Below are 17,914 nucleotides of genomic sequence, written 5' to 3'. Positions count from 1 at the left end.
TAGAAAAATGCTCCGTGAATGGCTGTAGCTCACTATCAAGGTTGGTACAGATTCTATAACGCTTCATGTGACTTAGTGTATGTGGTGTGTTGCTGAATGCTTAGAAACTCTGATGATTTTGTTAAACCTTCAACTTTGTAGATCAATTTTATTTTTTGAGGTAGGCAGGATGAGCAACTGTTAGTATGCGACCTTTGATGACTGTAAGTAGTTCAAATTTAATCTCAATTTCACTTATCAGTATCATGTGCTGAAAATGTACAGTAACCTGTACATTATAGATGGTAGTCTATCTATCCATCCATCTATCTATCTACCCATGTTGTGTGATCAGAATCTGTGCCCTTTCAGATGAGCCTTGATTATCTGCCTTGGAGGAGTCAGATCGATCTCCTCCTGCCCTCGCTGCTTATAAAAGTCCCGAAAGTGCAGAAAAACGTGTTTGCCAGAAACACTCCTGCACTTCATCTGAGCTCAGCTGATGAAGTGGTGGAGAGTAAAGGTCTGGCAGGAGCCACATCTATAATATTAATGAGGAAAATATTCAGGGGATCAACTAAAAATAATGAGTGTAGTTCGATGTAACAGAGAAATGTTTTAATGGCATGCAGTGTGTGGGATCAATTAACTCCTGGATGTATCCAACAGGGTCCTTATCATACTCTATTTGTTTTTCCTAGAACAGATATAAAGATTTCATGATGGACGGCAGGGGTCACTTCATTTTTAAATAATTAAAAATGTGTTTATAGACTAGATGTACAGCTACAGCTAAGAAGTATAGCTTGCTGGCGCTTAAATTTTTCACATTTGTATAGTATTTCAAGTAGATTAGTTACATTACTGTCCTTTTTTTGTGTGTAATTACCTTCACCAAGGAGGTTTTGGAGAGTTTGTCTGTTTGTTTCAAAAAATGTAACAATCAGATCTTGATGAAATTCACAGGAAATGTTCAAAATGAGACAAGAAAGAAGTGGTAAAATTTTGGAGGTGATCTGGCTCACCGTCTGGATCTAGGATTATTTTTTAAAGGATTCTTTATCATTGTGAGATAGGGCTGTTTTCACCATATGTGTGTATAACTCAACGACAAATGGTCGGGTTGCTTTGCAAAGCAATATAAGACAAGGTCACCATAATTTCTGACAGATGTAAAAGTACGATCCAGATCCTGCCAATATGCTGGATACTAAGATCGTACAAACCTGCAACTAACACCAAATTGTAGCAGACAGTCTGCTGAAAGGGAGTATAACATTAAAGTAAGACTAAAGTTTTGTGTGACAATCACAATATGCTTGGTGGAGGTCTGTGCTCACTGAGTGCTTTTGTAGTTCATTTTGAATTTTAGTAATCTTATTTATTATTTATATTTCATTACAGTAACAATGATAACTCTTGTAGTTTTTTTTGCAAGTATAACCTCAAAGAGGACTGTTTGGTTAAGGAAAGGTTCAAGCCTCAGGAGGTTACAGGTGCGCCATAGATACATTTTTTTTTTTTTTAATTTTGTATTTCTTTATGATTCAAATTGAAATATATGGAAATTTATCCATCTTGATACAACACTATAGAATGCCTGTTGGGTTGATTTATGAATCTAAAATTGCCCTTATGTGCAGTAATTGCCATTTTTCTCCGCTGTGTAAACCTGGTGATCCATAAAATCTGCCATACACCTGTCAGTGACCCCCCATGGGACAAGAAGCAGGGAGATCATGGCTGAATTGCCGGATGGATGCATGTGCATTGATTTTTTTTTTTTTTTTCAGTTCACATTTGACGTGTGCAGAGGTGGAAACTTTCTGCAGCAATCTAAAGGAGTAACAGGAGGACACCTGGTGTTCATGAAGCGTGTCAGGCTTCAGGTAAGTGCCAAGAGCTCTTTAAGAATAAAGAGCGACTATCAACAGAGGGAAGCCAAAAGACTGTTATTGGGCACACACGCTAAAGCCAAGGATAGAATTAAAACTCTTAAGTTAATCAAAGCATAATTCATGCAGGTCTCTGGCCCTGGATGTATGCTTTGTTGTAATTTAGGATTGCATTGAAATGTTCAGCTTGATCATTGTTTAACAAAGTAATATGAGCTTCTTTTTCAAAGCAGCTTAATCAAACTCTTTCTGCCCTTCAACTTCTTCAAGTGTGAAGTAATCATTGCCCTGCAGAGATCTGCTTCACAAGTCACTAAAGACTTGGCAGTCATGTGCATCAACCGCACAAGAAGATGACTTGCATCACTGGCCATAAATTACATCATGAAGCAACAGCTTGAGAAGTCTCTGCTTCAGTGATCAGGACCACTTTGCATAGAGAGCTCCTGTTTACCAACTAACCTGCAAATGTTTCAAAAAGTAAAAACAGGAGCTTGATTTAGAGAGAGCATATGTTTACGAATGGTTGTTCTTGTAACGGCTGTGCTGTTGTTCAAGAGACAGCTCTGTTTGTCACTGTGGAGTAAAACAGTCTGTACGCGCTGTCTCAATATTTCTGTGAAGCAGCCAGGGCAAATGTTTGGCCTCGCTGTAATGAGAGCTGATGTTCCTGCTGGAGAAAGTTAGCAAATTCAAATTATCAAACATTTTAAGAAGTTAATTAGTGAAGGAAACAAGAAGATACACTGCTGTCACTTCTGACTCCAATCTAATCTGGATTAAAGAATAAAAACTGTGTTTTACCAGCAGGTATACATGCACACCAGACGTCTCATTATCACACACTCTATACACACACGGGAACACACCGCACACTCGCACAGGAGGACTGAATGTTCCTCTTGTTAATTCCTGTTATCTCAGGTTTGACTGCAGTCTGCCCTCTGTCTCTGTCACACCGATGACTCAAACTTTAAAAGTGGCTTTTTAATCCTTTAGAGGACAGAACATGTATCAGTGTTTGGTAATTCGGGGCACCAGTCGCCTTAGGGCATAAAAAAATGAAGATTACAACACCAATGTTACAAGAGTGACTCATCATACAGTGGAGGAGGTTTTGGAAGGCAGAGGAGTTCATGGTCACTCTAAGATTGACAAATTGATAGATAAAGATAAATAGATCCAGACCATACATGGAAGAAAATAAGATCAAACACTGTCTGAAGTGTAAATTAGTTTTCTCTAAATAATGAGTCAGCAAATTTGTGATATTTTCTCAAAGCACGTCTCTGTGAACTCCCTCAGTATGCAGAAAGAGATGAGTGCAGATGTGGGCTGAACTTTTATTAGGTTGACCTTAAAACAAATTCAGACAAAGACACATCCTGAATTTCAAGTGGCTGATGGAGTATCTTTGTAACCCTGTTATAAAAAAAAAAAAAACTATGTTTGAATGCAAGCGTACAAATTCAAAACTGAATCTCTCCAAAGCATTATGGTTTTGTCGAATGTTATCGAAAAAATGAATGAATAAATAAACCATGATAAAATATTCAATAACATTTTGCTGCTGATCCCAAACTGGCCTATAGAAGTTTGTGCACTCAACACAAAATTTAGAACTTGAGTGCATGTTTTCCAGCAATACTTTTTGTGTTAGGTTGCCCTGCAAAGCCAGATATTTTATGTAGAGGTGCATACTGAGGGCAGGGCAGTTTTTAGGTGAGCTCGTGACCAAGTATTTATAGACACGAGAACCTCTGGTACAGCAGTTCGGGGCATTGACACCCAGGAGACCAGGCTTACAGTTTCCTGTGAGACTGAGAGTTCACCTTGGAATTAAAGGTGACTTAAGGTATGTTTTTAAAGGGAACGTTTGTCTTTTAGTGTTTTAAAGTGGGGTTGAATGAGGTGTCTGTAACCAGAAAGTGAAGTGTAAAAGTCTCTTTAGAAATAGAAAAGCATTTTCAAACTAGAAAAGCACTCAGAGAGTGCAGACCTCCACCAAGAATATTGTGATTGCCACACAACACTTTAATCCGACTTTAATGTTATACTCCTTTTCAGCAGACTGTCTGCTACAATTTGGTGTTAGTTGCAGGTTTGTATGATAATTTGTTACCGGACAGTGTTGAAAATGGTGATGACCCAGTACATATTTCATATTGCCAATCTTTGTATCTAGAATATTGCCAGGATCTTGATCATACTTTACCTCTCTCAGAAATTATGGTGACCTTGTCTTGTATTGTTTTACAAAGAAATTCAGCCTTTTATCATGAGGTTATATACAAAGATGGGGAAAACAGCCATTTCTCAGTATGATAAAGATTTTTTTTTTAAAATCCTGGAACCAGACAGTGATCCAGATCACCTCCAAAATTTAACCACTTCTTCCTTATCCCATTTTGAATATTTTGGGAAAATTTCATCCAGATCAGACAGGCAGGCAGACAATCAGGCACATATATAGAAGTAAGTCCCTTGGAAAGGCCTCACAGTCCCTTTAAGCATTCTTCAAGAAGCACAGAGTAATGATGTTAGTGATAAAATATTTAGACACTTAATAGTACTTAACTTTTCTGCCCATATTTTTGCACTACTTGGAGACTCACCCTCCTCCACCTAGTATTTCCTGTAGGTAATACTTTTTGTATTGACGGGAACCTTACAAAACTCGACCCTCCCAAAAAAAATCTTTCCCAGACCCAACAATGACATGCTAGGCCTCAACATTGCATCAATTTTGGGGAATTTAACCACCATACTGTCGGGTTTTGTGGTGGTTTGCTGACCCAGTTGGTTGAACATACATGTTGGCTAGCAAATTGTTCCATTAAAAATGTTTTTGCTGTGGTGAGGCAGTTGCATTTAACTGTAATCCTTCGAGGACAGGCTGTATCAAACACAGCCCTTTTCATTCCTCTTTCTTTTTTTCTTCCTCTCTGCAGTGGACGAAACATAAAGAAAGAAAAACACTAATAATTGGCAGCATTTACCAGAAACAGCTTTTCAGCCCACAATGTAAGAAACCGTCAATATGCACAAATTGAAGACGGAGTTATTTTTACATCTGTCTGAAAAACAGTAAAAACAGTATTCTGTAATTGGTCTTCATAAAAAAACAAATAATGGATGATTTTGCAAAACAGCAGGTACGCTTGGATGTTTTATGACTTCAATGTCATAATTTAGAAGATTTCCATTTTCTAAAACACATGTAAAAAGAAAACTGCTATTGTTCAGAGTCTCAGAACTCATCAATGTGTTTTTCTTTTTGTTACTGAATTTTTATTAATTTATTTATACATTTTTATTTTTTTGCAGAACGATGCCTGTGCTGAGTTTGATAGTACAAGGCTGTTTTCATTTTAATCATCTGAAGGAGATAACCTACTCTGCAGTCCCATGAAACCTCGTTCAGAAGGATAAACCTTCTGAGACATATCCATGAGTTATTGTCTGATATAACTGAAACAAAAGAGAAGAGGAAACATGAAACCTGAACAGTGGATTCACTGAGAACAGCTTCCTCACTAGTAAAGATTTACATATTCATGACTTTTAATTATCGCAATCAACCTTAAAACAAAAATTATTCTGTGATGTGCTTTTTATAAGGAAGCAAAAGATATAAAACTTCAAAATTCAGATTCAAAAATATTTTTCATGCAGATCATTTGGAGAGCCCTTGCAGATCCACTGCCTTTACCAGCCACTAAAGTATTCACCCTCAAAACCACAACTGTAATTTATTAATGGCTACATCTTTTAGAGACAGGAGAAATAGTGTTGCATTAAGCAGCTCAAGCAAGACGTATCCTTTAGACCAGGATTCCCAAAGTGTGGTACACACACCCCCTGTGGTGTGCTAGCTGCCGCTAGGGGGTGTGTGATGTAAGTGTAATGGCAGCTGAGCACCATAATTTATTGATAATGTATCAATAAATAAATATATTAACAATTAAATAAATGATTTAAACACTTTTTAATGGGGGTAAATAGTTCAAATGTCGATTTTTTGTTGCATCGTAATGACTGCTATTTATTGCTTGGCAACCTTAAGCAGCCTTTAGCATGCCAATGCTAACTGGTGCAAGGCCTGATGTTTCCCCACAAGGCGAGGAGAAGGAGGTGAGGACAACGTGCTGGTTCTCAGGTGTGAGCTAAGAAGTGACGACATTGACCTGTCCTTCCATCCATCATTATTGGGCCTGTAAGATCTATCTCCAATAAGATGGACAAGCTAGCCGTGCTAACCCAGCAACAGAGGGAATACTAGAAGGCAGAGTAGCATCATGCTATTCACAGACATGGCTAACAGAGCTAACATCAGACACCAACGCCACTTGGAAGAACTCCACCTGCTGTGAGCAGACAGGATACAGGAGACAGAGACTGAACAGACTGCTGAAGAAGCTCAGTCCTGGACCCTGTGGAGGTGGAGGCTGGCTGACTAGAGAATGATGGACAAGCTGTCATCATCTATCTTGTTATTGATCTTTTTGCACTTTCTATACTTTTGTTTTCTTGATTCCTGCTGTGACTCCTCCTGAATTTCCCCTCAGGGTTAAAGTATTTTCTATTCTATTCTATTCACTATTGTATTATACTGTTACTTACTGGTATTCTCCCCACTGCTTTTAATGTAAGAAATCATTAGGCCCATTATTGTACATTCTGTTCTGTGTTAACAGTAGCCTATTTTATGAACTAGATGCTGTATATGTGGATAGAAAGACTACGCCTTTTCTATTTTTATGTTTCAGGCATTGGGGGTGCTTCAGCTAAGTCAGGAGGTAAAAGGGGGTTCAGGGCCTGAAAAGTTTGGGAACTGCTACTTTAGACCAAAGTGGAGTCAAAGAAAGGGTGAATGTGCACTAACATTGATTGACCGCCCAAAGAGTAAAGCAGCACAAAGTTGCATCATTTTTGTTGGATTTTAAAGTGAGTTTTGAATAATTTATCCTTATCAACTTAAAAGAAATAGGTTTGGTTTAATGATGCCTCTACAAACAGTTTCTTCTTGACCTTGTTGTGTCAAAAACCAGCTCCTGCAGGTTTAAGCGTTGAGCCTGCAGATAAGACTTTGTATCGACTGAAACTCCAAAAACCTGTCAGGCACTAAATGTGTCTTTTGCTTCTCACTCGCATCTCTCAACTCAAACCCATCTTCACCTTAACACCTCCACTTCTCACCTCATTTAGTTTTTCCCATCAGCCCCTTCCTCTTGAACCTCTTCAAATCAATCGCTCATTTTCACCCTCACGCGGCTGCTCCTCTCTCTTCTTCTTCAGCTTTATCACCTCTACTCTGCATTTCTGTCTTTTAATTGACCTCTGCTTTAGTCCCACTTCCTCTTCCCCCTCTCTTCATCACTCAGCCTTCACAGCTCCTTTCTCTCCTTTACAGCCTGTTTCATCTCTGTCTAAACCCACTGTGGTGCATCAGCAGCAGTGGACGTTTTCTCCATTACTGTGAATTACAGCCTCCCCGGCCAGGGGATCCTGGCCTGGGAAAGTGCTGCGCTCTCGCACACAAGGCAGGTATCCATTTCTCCTGTCGCTTGCCTTTTGTTCCAGGTTCAGACAACCACAGCTCCATTAACAAAGTAGAGGATAACACTCTGTCAGGTGGTAAGTCTGCACACCCCGCTGACCCACACAGTGTCTGCTGGCTGCAGGGCCACACAGAGGTCACTCCGCCTTTATTATGTCTGTGGTTACAGGAGGCAGACACAGTGAGAGACCAGCCAATGTCAAATGAGTCCTTTGTTCTTTTGCTTTCAGTGACACTAAAGAGGGACTGGACACAGTGTACGGTGCCACTGCCAAGAGTGATCCGATGCTCCCACTCCAACACTTTCTCAGTCCCAACTGGTCGAACATGGCAGCTTGATCAGTGGCTTCTTGAATCAAAATAAAGTGGTTAAGATGCTCTTTTAGTATCACTTTTTCATCTCCTGGGTTTGCAGACAAGTCAGTAGTTGAGATGATAAAGCAGAGCCCTATTTGAGTAAATTAGCAACACCCTGTTAGACTTTAGGAATAAAACTTAACGGTGCATGCTCAAGCTATTTAAAGTCACCTATTCTGCCTCATCTATGGGCCGTATAAGAAAACTCAAAGTCCTAACAAGCACCGTGACCATGAGGAGTAGCAGTTTATCCAAGTTTGACAAACACATGCAGGTTACATTGACCTGGTGCAGATTACCTGCAGGGTATTGCACACACTTCTTTGAGAGTCGTGACCAAACAGGGGCAGTGACTCATGCAGGAGTAGCATAAAGCCAGTATGCATATATTTATATACCATGCACTTATTTTTTCCATCGCCACATCATATCCCTTCTTACATGAAAGATGTATAAAGATGGTACATTTCTAGGCATTTAATTTTCAGAGGAAAAGACTGGAGTGTTGATGCATAAATCTTCTCAACTTAATCTTAAAGGCCCTTAAAAAAGAAAATATTTGTACAGTCAGGACTTGTGCATTCAATCAAGTTTACATTAAATGCATTTCTTTCTTTGATAATGCTGGTTTTTTCATTTAAAACGTCTTTATTTTCTTCTTCAGAGCAAGTTTTTCAATTTCCTAACTTTATTTTGATCTCAAACAACAACCACACAAGCTGTAGGTCACATTTTCTTTTCCCTACCAAAACTGGCCGCTATCCTCCACTTTTTCTTAAATAGCCTTTCCTTTATTGTCTCTCTGTGGTAGCTCCCACTGCTGTGAACGCTGGCGCTGCTGCAAGAAGAAATTGACCGTAGCAGTTCTATAACCAGACAAAAATACTAGAAGTCTGAAAGCCACATTTATGGATCAGTGCCTTTCAGTTTCCACCGATTTTATTCTCTGGCGAGATATTCATATTTTCTTGCCACTGCCTAAACCACAAACAGAAAGAGGCTTTCAACACAACAATAATGGTCTTAACTGCACCCACAGCAGACAGAGAGAATCACTGTTCCTCTGGCATGCAGATACTAAAACCGCTCATGGCTCAGCTCTCTCCTTCACCTATTATTTAAGGATGCCTCTGTGTTCTCCCCTCTTGTAATTCCCTCAGCATGGTCATGCAACTTTGATGAAGCGTAACCCTGTTAAGAGCCTGCCAAGGAGCTCTGTACACACACTGTGGGCTGACAGAGCCTGGGACAGTAATAGCTTCGGCGCTGCTGAGGAACTGCTCTCACCCTGAATGCTTGCAAACGTGACGGCGGCTTTCTGCACAAATCTTATGCAATAACTTCGAGTGGCTGCCCAACACTGAGCAATCATAGAATTCACTAAGGTTTATAGTCAGTGTGCAGCTGTTTTTAGTCTCAAACTCACAAGTCAACTTATTTTAGGATCCTTGGTGTTTCTAATACAGGATCGCCTAAATTCACTCTTCAGCTCCCAAATCTTCACATGCTCATGGTTTCGATTGCTCTAAGAAATGTCTGATGCCATAAGAAGAAGTGCCATTAAGAAGTTTCATGTTTTAGAGATGTGCCTTCATTAAGAGGACAGAACAGTGGACAAGGGAACAAGGAATGACATGCGTTAGAGCTGTATGTTTCAATCAAACCTGACCTGCCCTCCTTCAGCACTATAGGCTCTGTAGACAAGCAGGGGGAAGAGGGAAGACCAAACAGGCGCCCAAAGCCTGATATAGTCAACGCTCAAATATGTTTAGTTTGTTTTTTTAAACCAGAAACAACTTTTATTCCACTCTGTTTGAGGCTGCTACATACAAAAAAATAATCATTGTATGCCATAGAATGAAAGAATGTTTTGGTCTTTTGTTGCACCACTGGTCTAGTTTGAGTTTTTACTTTTTCCTGTTTGGATTCAGTGTAAGCCTTGGAAATACAAAAGTCTCAGAAACCCTCACAAAAAAGACCAGTAAAAGTAGTGAATGAGATACAGCATGTATCAATAAGTCAACCAAAGGATTTAACATCACTATACTTCTTTATTACTATTATATCCCTTATTTCACCAGATAAAAGCCTCATTGAGATTTGAAATCTCTTTTTTTCAAGAGGGGCCTGGCATTGAATTGTGGCAGCAGCAGACAGTGGCACAATGAAAATAACAAATACATTCAGACATCAGCACATCGAAACCAAGCCGGTCTGGAAACACCAATTCAAAACAAGATAAGAAGCAGTCAAGAATTTAAAAAGCCACATTGGCCAAGGTTAGCTCTCTCCTGGTCCCTTAACAAAGTCTTAAATTCACCAACAGTGACCAGTTCTGTCAGTCTAAAATCTATCGAGAGACTATTCCACGTAGAGGGGGTGGCATATTTAAAGGCTGTCTTTCCCAGTTCTGTTTCCTGTGACCGCAGTCCACGACGGTTACTAGACCTGATCAGACATGTGGTCAAATAAGACGGAAGCAGCCCAAGTACAGATTTTTAGATAAAGAGTAGCAGGTGAGAGTGTCCATGGACAGGCAAGGAGGGACGGTTTACAGCAGCATACAGTTAATAGTGATGGACACCATATCCACAGCCAGTAATAAAACGTAGAGCACGGTGATGGACAGAATCCATTTTTTTTAAAGTATTTTTTAGGTACATTCATAAATAGCAAATCACAATGGTCCAAGAAGGTTGTGGAGATTAAATAGTTTCTGGTCTGATGTGAAAAACAGGCATTGCCAGCCTCAACTCTAGAACAACTACCCAGTTAAACAGGTTATTAATATTTTACTGCCACATGCCTGAAACACAGGCCACATGTTGTGTTCAGGCAATAGCAGCCTCAGTGATCTCATAATGCTGCATGGTTTGACGGTATTTTGATCTAAAAAAAAATAGAGATAGAGTCGTATATATGATTAAAAATTGCTTATAGCTAGCGCAGATACTGGACGTTAGTGAATCATTTGTACAGACTCTGAGATCTTGGTTTAGCTGATAAACGCTGATAAACTGTTCTCAACTTGTGACTGTTTTAGAGGTTTGTTTACCATCAGACTACTTGGTCAGTCAGGATTTAAGCATTTTCTCAAAGAGTTTAAGGAAATAAGTCACATTAGAACATCATAAATGAGATGATGCTATGGTGTGGCTGACAAACTAGTTTAGAAAACAGAAAAGAGAGTCCTACTCTTCAGAAGGTCCCTGTGTCAAGAAATCCTGTCTGTAATGCCATCAGACTCTGAATAACAAACTAAGCCTTTCAGTAGCAAAAAACAAACCCTTCTATTAGGCGTAACTTTATCAGGTAAAGGTGCCCAGAGAGTTTAATGCAGTCTTTTTTCTTCTTTGTGCAAATTACTTTAAAGAAGAAACATTAATGAATCTATTCCAGGTAAAACCTTCAGTTGATTCAGAGCTTAAACAAGCAACAAGACTCTTATATTTTCTGGATAAAACTGCAGATGTTCAGCTGTGTGGCATTTGATTAATAAAAACATTGAGACACAAAGGAGTGCATCAAACAGATATTAAAGAAGTAAGACAACAGTCATGTCTGCAGGAACAGCAGGCTCCATTAACAGCCCGCACAGCTGTGATCATACATTACAGCATCCTCACTAATTAAATCAGTGAACTCTACTCACACAATGCAATCAACAACAAGACTTTTAAACAGCCTCAGGGCCACACAGTGTAGCTTCCACTGAGCTTTAAATGTAGACCAGAGACCACTGAACGCTGAGGGCTATCATATTTCAACCACATCTCAGGAGGCCTTAGCATATTTCAGGATTGGAAACTCAATTATGAGGGCTGAGGTTTTTTGATTTCTTAGAGTAATAAGGCTACAGGGCACAATTCAATTAAGAACACCAGGAATAAATTTGGAAATATTTCAGAGGAAGGCCCACAGAGGAGCTGGAGGAGTCTGCAACGTTCAGACTGAGTCAAGGTTTCTTGTGCAAGGAGGAACTGAACATTTGGAGAAGGGAAATCAATAATTAATGGAGATGGAGGCTCAGAGGCTTGGTGCAAACACAAGCCAATGGTTGTCAAGTTGCACACAAGCCCGTCCTGGCAGCGACCCTGATTTCATCTCGAGTAAAAAAGCATTGCACCCATGTTAAAGTGCATAGATCAGTCTGATATGAATGTTTAAAGTGCCGAGGTTGGAGACAGTGCGCAGTTATGAAGCCAGAGTGAGTGCATCAGCGCAGCGAAATACGCACACACTGCCCTTTCCCTGTTACAAAGTAATTTTCCGCGACTGTCCCTGCGTGTTCAAGGTGTCAGAGAAGCTGAGGAGGCAACGGCTGAATTACAATGCGCCCTCCCTGCGCAGTCTCACCCCTCTCTCTGACAGACACACAGAGCATGGCATGTGCCCACGGCGCTCCGGATTTCTGTGACCCAGACTTGACAGCTGGCAATGAGCTCCACGCGCTACTGACGAAGGCTTGATTGTTTCAATATCTGGCGTGTGCGGCACCAACTTGAATCATCTCCCATCATAGACACAGCTTAAAACTGATGGGTACAAGCACCCATGAGCCAAATTAATGCGTTTCTGTACATTGTGCTGTGTGCATGATGCCAGAACAGGCAGACAGTTTGTAAATGTAAAGAAGCTTTATGCCTATGGATGAATTGACCTTGCAGGGACAGGTCATTCCGTGGAGTTTAGCGCACCGTGTACGGATAAAGTGGAAGAAAGCTGCAAATAGAAAGAAAAGCCAGATGCCCACCTCATCCTGCTGCGGCTGATTCGGTCTCTGATTCGGCTGCTCCTTTGTAGCTGTCATTGTAAACTCCTCGTATGATCAAACTTGATTGAATCCTAAAGAAAAACAGCCAGAATCCAGCTTTTATTCCTCCCCCCTGCTGGGAGAGAAGTCAGGAGAATGGGGTGGATGGGGCGGGCAACAGCAGCGCCGTCTCGTCAGCTGCGGAATCTTAAACAGGAGTGTGAGCAGGAGGGACGGAGCCGTCACGATTGAGGATCTGCGAGGTTCTCGGACGAAGCGTCTGACGAGAAGCCAACGTGCGTTCACATCAGCCCCGTGCAGGGAGGAGAGGAAGGAGAGGAAGGAGAGTTAGGGGCACGCTCGTTACCGAACTGAGAGAGACGAGGTGTCCTCACATTTTACCTCCCTGACACTTCTCCCGTACGTCTGCGTGAGGAAGTCTCTCCTCTGTCTGCTCTTAATGTTGCTGGTAGTCGGAGGAGTGGGGGATATAGCTGAGGGAGGAGGAGGAGGAGAAGGAAGAGGAGGGGGAGGAGGGGTATTTAAGTGGTCTTGTGATGGCTGTCCGAGAGGGAGGGTGCTGCTTTTGTCTGATTTAGAGCAAATTCATGATTGGTGTGCTGTAAGAACTGTTCTGCCCCTTGATAATGGCTCTGCAGACTTTTGTCACCACAGGAGTAGAGGTGTCTGTTTCATTTATGTGCTGAAATCCTGCATCACGCCCCGTCTCTGCGCCTGCAGCCGAGCAGGTGCTCTCCATGGTGCTGAAACCCTGCTCCGCATTCATCTTTATCACCTCTGTGTTTTATTTACTATGCATTAAACATTGACCGTGCAGTCTCTAGAAATCGGCTGCTTCTTGCTACCTAAAAATCGCATTATTTTGCTGTAAAGGAGCTTTATGTCGGCCTTAAGCGAGGAGCTTAAATGGTCAATAAAAGAGATTCAGCACAGCTTGCTGCGGGATGCTAAATACGCGCAGGGCAAAGATGCAATTGCATCGGCGTTTGGAGTGCTTAGCGGTGAAATGACACCTGTGAACCCAACGTTATATCAACTCACAGGCGGGCTTACAGGAGAGCGATGTTTTCTGTGGTCAGAGGCTCAACTTTATGATGCTGGAGCCCACACTGCGCACACAGACAGAGCGAGAGGATGGATATTAAGTCTCATATCTTTAATGTATCTGCCAGACACGGATCGATGTTTTATATCTGTCTTTGACTTCTGCGGTGAAGGTTATTAAGGACTGGAAGGATTGTGGGATATGATATCTCACACAAGGCTACTCTGAAAAACCACATGACTATGAACTAGTGGTGGAATGTTACAGAGTATCCCAACACTCGGGGCACTTTTACTTTACAGTTCTACCACTCCATTGCATTTCAGAGGAAAAGATGGGACTGCATCCACACATTAGGACTTCAGAATATAACTTAACAAAATCATTGTTCTAGAAACATTTGCTCAATCTAGTTAGATTCATTTCCAAAGATTACAATCCCAAAGAATTTTAAACCCAACCAAAGAGGTTGTGTTTCTGAGAGAGTTTGTCTGTCTGTCTGTCTGTTTGTTTGTTTGTTTGTTTGTTTGTTTGTTTGTCTGTGAACAACATAACTCAAAAAGTAACACACAAATTTGGATGACATTTTCAGGAAATGTTCAAAATAGGATAAGGAAAAGGTGATTCAATTTTGGAGGTGATCTGGCTCACCATCTGGATCCAGGACTTTTTTTAAAGGATTCTTTATCACTGTGGGATAGGGCCATTTTCACCATATGTGTATATAACTCTTAATTTCTGACAGATGTAAAAGTACGATCCAGATCCTGGCAATATTCTGGATACTAATATCTGGAATATAAAATATGTACTGGGTCATTATAATTTTCAACACTGTCAGGAAACAAATTATCGTACAAACCTGCAGCTAACACCAAATTGTAGCAGACAGTCTGCTGAAAGGGAGTATAACATTAAAGTAGGACTAAAGCTAGTGCTTTTCTAGTCATTAATGCATCAATACTGATCCATAGGTATTACAAATAGAAGTTTGCTGGAGCTTTTCTGCACAGTAATACCCACACTTTAATATTTAAAAATGTGCCACCGCTTTGTTATTAAAATATGGATGAAATGACAGTGAAAAAATGTTTTAATAATAATAGAGATTAACAACTAGAGCTCCACCTGACCCTCATGACTCTCACAGTGATTTCTTGCTTTTCTTTTAGCTCACCACGGCTCAACAGGTTTTAGGTGACTTTCATCCCTGCCGTAGCTTCATGTTTTCACAGGAGAAAGCTCTGAATTCTCTGGTTTACTAAACCCTCTCAGCACCAAACAGCAGACAGACATACCCAGAGACTAGTTGGTGTGAAACCACAATTTGTAAATTGATATATTTGAATTGGAGGCTTATTTTGGATCCACCGTAAAGGGCTTCAGAGCGGCAGATGATGAATAAAACAGCAGAAGTCTGGGTCCAGATTGGTGGTCTTTCACCAAGACAACAAAAAATGAGATTTAGAGCTGAGCGCAGCTGCTGAACATGATTTAAGTCCCAGCTTCCACAGTCTCTCCAAAACTTAGTCACTCATCTTTTATGAAAACACAAGCAGTGATCTCTGGTGCCAAAACACAACCCAAGGCTAACCCCTTTGTCAAGTTCAGGGACGACTTCATTCTGCACAAAGATGACACCCTGAACATGAACAGTGTTTCGTGGTTGAAGAAAAAACACCTCCCTAACGACCACTTAGTGCAAAACATGAACTTTAAATTGTTCTAAATTAGCTTGAAAAGCATGCTCACTGACAAGGTAACATTACATTTCATTTACACGGCTATTTCATTAACTGCCTTGAGACACGGGTGAATGAACAATGAGCATTTAACGGATAAAGAGAGGGATAATTACCCCGGGAGACTGCAGAGACCAAAAAGCAGAGCGCACAAAGAGTGAATGAAAGCCTGACATTCAACAGGTGAATAGAAACAATCCTCTTCACTAACCAAAGTGGTCTAAATATGTAGCTGTTACAACCAAATGACAGCTTCCAGTGTTGAAGAATAGAGACGAGCCTGCAGTTCTTTCAGCGTCCACTTGAGGCAGAGCCAAACATGCCAACATGCTGGTTCACAAACAGTTTGGGTGTGAATAGCTTGTTTATTTATCATCACTCACTTATCCATCATCCTCATCAACTCTGATAAATTCAAATCAAGGATTATGCATACATTTGCAAAATTAAAAGATGACATTTCTGAGTTTATAGTTACAACCAACAATGCTTCAATGTTCTATTTGATGTCTTTCTGCTTTGTTCTTTTTCTTAATTTAGTAATTTCTTTTTTAATCTTTAAAAATATGTTTCAAATGTGTTGCAGGAGCCTCTTTTCTCCTTTTGTGAGATGAATTGTGAGAAAGTAGTACCCTTCATAAGAGCACTCAATAGATGAGGCCTTTTTTTAATGTGCATACTAACTGTTTTGAGTGTCTTTATTCTGGCACTTTTCCAGTGTTAACACAACTCAAACCTGTTTAGAATAATTATGCGGTGTGGATTTGGGACACTGCTTTTGTTTGGCATGCCAACTCAAAGCCAACAAAGCTACAACAATGAAGAACAGAGCAGTTCATCATATTCCAGTCAGTGCAAAGACTGCCCTCACTGGAAGCTCTCACTCCTCCTGGGACTCTCCTCCAGAGCCTGTTTGAGCATTCTGCTCAGACCTGAAGCAAATGAGTGTTTGAAGTCAGCTTCATTTTACTGATTACACTTCAAACCAGCGTCTATGACAAACTCTGAATGCTCGAGGGAGAATTAAAATGAATTAACAAACCAAATAAAAAATTTTAAAAAGATGATTACTCTCAATTTTATGCCCTGTCTGTTAAACGTGTACAAAGCTGTGGACGAGGTGAGTGATATAATGTGGACATGGATCTCTAAAGAGAGGAAAAGGACACCAGGATGCTCCTTTATTCTGTGTTTGTAAGCCGATGTCAAAGAGCAACACATCACGATGATGGCATCCATATCATCCAATTCCCATCATTCTCATAACATCCTTCAGTTCCTCCTCTGTGTACCGTGTAGAAGCATCTCCGCTCAATTTTCTTCCACCTGTCAGTCATCTGCAGAGTCTTATGAGATCACATTAAACAGGGGAGCAGCAGAATATAGCGCTGTTGGAAGACTAGCCTGCTTGTATTATAATAAAGATACATATTGATCTGTGTGCTCCATCTTGTCGACAGGGGTAATCAATCCACAATGAGGAGTGAGTTGGTCCTAGTCAGCCTGCAGGCACACACAGTGCTGCTGCAGAGTTAATAGTTTGGCAGATGTTTCCCCAACAGAGTTAGTGCTACTGAAATGTTTTGTTCCTTCTGTGCTCTTTTTTAAATACTCATACAAGGAGAGGAAATCAGCAAGTTGTGACAGTTCATTCAAATTAAGCACATTTTCACTGCATGTTTAAAACTGTATTATTTTCTTTTCAGAACAGTTTTAACTGCTATATCAACATCTTAATTTAACTATTAAGAGTGTCCATGGCAATCAAATGGGTGAAACAAAAGCTTTATGATCTTGATATTTAGATTTATTGTATGTATATATATATATATATATATATATATATATATATATATATATATATACTGCGACAGCTTATCTATGGTGGGCCTTAAGGGACAAAATTCCATGTGATTCAAGTTAATTCAATTTCTGACTCTAACAGCACTTCTTCATTGAGGACTCTTTTGTGAGTGTTTGATCTGAGAGTTGAAAAATGCTTAAAATATATTAAATATTAAATATAATAACCCCCCCCCCCCCCCCCCCCCCAGTCCTATGATTTTGAAAACTTTTGCATAATCAAAGAATCCTCTGAATTATTAACCTCTTTCTCTTCTGCAATGGTTACATGGTCAAAACTAAAATACTGGGCCTTGAGATGGAACCAGGATTCAAAATTTTGGAAATAAGACCCAAGTTCAAAGTCTGTTAAATAAGAATAAAAAAGTTTGGTGGATATAAATATATAACAGTTCAGGTAAAAGTGTCCAAAACAAGAGGCAGAATCAAAACACACACACACCCAAGCACAAGGCTGTACACACTAGGGAGTACTCAAACACTGACATGGAAGGCAGAGACAAACTGGTACAGAAGGAGATAAACAATGACACCAAATACTCTGGGGGGAGTAGAGACAGCTAGACACAGGTGAGACACACTCAGGTTATCAGACCTGGGAAACACAGGAAGACAAGAAGTGAAGCATCTGCGACAAGACGCTGTATCAAAATAAAACGAGATGAGAACAACAAGGATAACAAGCCAGCACCTGATGAA

General features: G+C 40.3%; 1 protein-coding gene across 2 annotated transcripts in view; it reads right to left on the bottom strand.

Moving 5' to 3' along the window:
* The window catches only part of dpp10 (dipeptidyl peptidase like 10), a 192,789-nt gene that overhangs the window by 85,287 nt on the left and 89,588 nt on the right, over positions 1-17,914 (bottom strand). The window contains exon 1 of one of the 2 annotated variants that reach the window (XM_074694449.1): positions 12,545-13,021. The exons of the other annotated variant lie outside the window; for it this stretch is intronic. Coding sequence (XP_074550550.1) covers positions 12,545-12,601 — 57 coding nt within the window. The 5' untranslated portion in view covers positions 12,602-13,021. Of the gene's footprint in view, positions 1-12,544; positions 13,022-17,914 lie in introns of those variants that run through there. 2 annotated transcript variants of the gene reach the window in all.

The sequence above is a fragment of the Halichoeres trimaculatus genome, unplaced genomic scaffold, assembly GCF_033239565.1.
Source record: "Halichoeres trimaculatus isolate MK-OKI-2021-1 unplaced genomic scaffold, fHalTri1.1 fHalTri1_scaffold_19, whole genome shotgun sequence".
In the NCBI taxonomy this organism is placed as follows: Eukaryota; Metazoa; Chordata; class Actinopteri; order Labriformes; family Labridae; genus Halichoeres; species Halichoeres trimaculatus.
Note: the sequence above shows the minus strand (reverse complement) of the source record. Positions and strands in the feature narration are given on the sequence as shown.